Below are 1,342 nucleotides of genomic sequence, written 5' to 3'. Positions count from 1 at the left end.
CATTTAAATTATTCGCCATAGTTTGTATATAATCTTTTAAACCTTGATATGTTTCAGTACGTAATTCTTTTTGATGATTTTTGCAATAATCAATTCTATCTTTTTCAATTTTTACATAACCATCTACCAGCCACTGCTGAAATAAGCGACGTCCTAATAAAAAAACATTAAATTCATCCCGAATACCCATACGATATTTAATATACTGTCCTCTAGTTATTCGTCTATCACTATTTAATTTTGTTAAATAACGATGCCATCCTTGAGTGCCATATGGATAAAATAATGGATATATCCATGGTTGAACATTTGGATCCATATTACTAACTTTTTGTAAAATTTTAGTATTTCTATTACGTATTGTAACGTATGACTCTGGAATTTCTCCATCAGCAGTTGTATAAAAAACAGCAGCTACTTCATTAGTTCTTTGAGCATTATATTGACGTCGATCCATACCTGGTCTTAAAGTAAATAATAATTGTAATTCCGGTAATAATTCACCAGATTCCATTTCTAAACGCCGTTGATTTTCTAATTCCTCACCCATCATTTGATAAGATTGAGCAAATACATTAATTTCCCGCATTATATGTTCAAGATTTTGTGCATTTTCAAAATCTAAATATGAATTTTGATTAAGACGATGATCTATCGCTTCATTTGAATCTCTGACATATTTTGATATAAAAAATAAAATATCTCGTAAAATATTTAGTTTTCGATAATCTTACCGTAATACTTTTATGTACAGAATAATGAGACAAATCAATCAGTAAAAAAAACAAGTGTTTTTAAAAAAAAGTATGTAATTATTTACAAAGTATTTTTTTTTTAATTATTTGTTTTTTTCTTTATACGAGTGAAGCGAGGGGGGGATTTAAGGCGGGAGGAGGCACGAACCAAGCATCCATCTCTTCCGTGGCAGCGGCACTGTCGTGTCCTTTTTCTTCTCCCTCTCTTTCTTTTGCTTATACTTCCTTTTCTGTAATTCTCTTTCTCTCTCTCTCTCTCTTTCTCTCTCTCTCTCTCTCTCTCTCTCTCTTTTATTCGTCTTTTGTTCTTCCTCTTTCTCTCTATATTAACTTAATTTAATATATTCACTAATAAATATCAATATATTATGACATTTAATACTAATCACTCATGAAATGTCACCGAACTGTCACCAAACTGTCGAACTAACCCAATAACATTCGTGCGGCCGCATTCGATTCACATCATCGACCATCAATCAGACACGCATTTCTAAATATATTTTAAATATATTTATACTATGAATATTTACTAACCCCGATCACGATATACAAATTGTCACCGAACTGTCACACCAAACTGTCAA

General features: G+C 31.2%; 1 protein-coding gene across 1 annotated transcript in view; it reads right to left on the bottom strand.

Annotated features, from left to right (window-relative positions):
- Positions 1 to 589, bottom strand: part of LOC115244912 — a gene marked incomplete at its 3' end in the record, with an annotated part of 5,183 nt that extends 4,594 nt beyond the window's left edge. The window contains exon 1 of the mRNA XM_029822927.1: positions 187 to 589. Within this exon, the coding sequence (XP_029678787.1) occupies positions 187 to 589 (403 nt within the window). The remainder of the gene's footprint in view (positions 1 to 186) is intronic.
- Positions 590 to 1,342: the final 753 nt, after the last annotated feature.

Source organism: Formica exsecta, unplaced genomic scaffold (genome assembly GCF_003651465.1).
Source record: "Formica exsecta isolate Colony F162 unplaced genomic scaffold, ASM365146v1 scaffold879, whole genome shotgun sequence".
Classification (NCBI taxonomy): Eukaryota; Metazoa; Arthropoda; class Insecta; order Hymenoptera; family Formicidae; genus Formica; species Formica exsecta.
The sequence above is the reverse complement of the archived record's forward strand: the minus strand, read 5'-3'. Positions and strand labels throughout refer to the sequence as shown.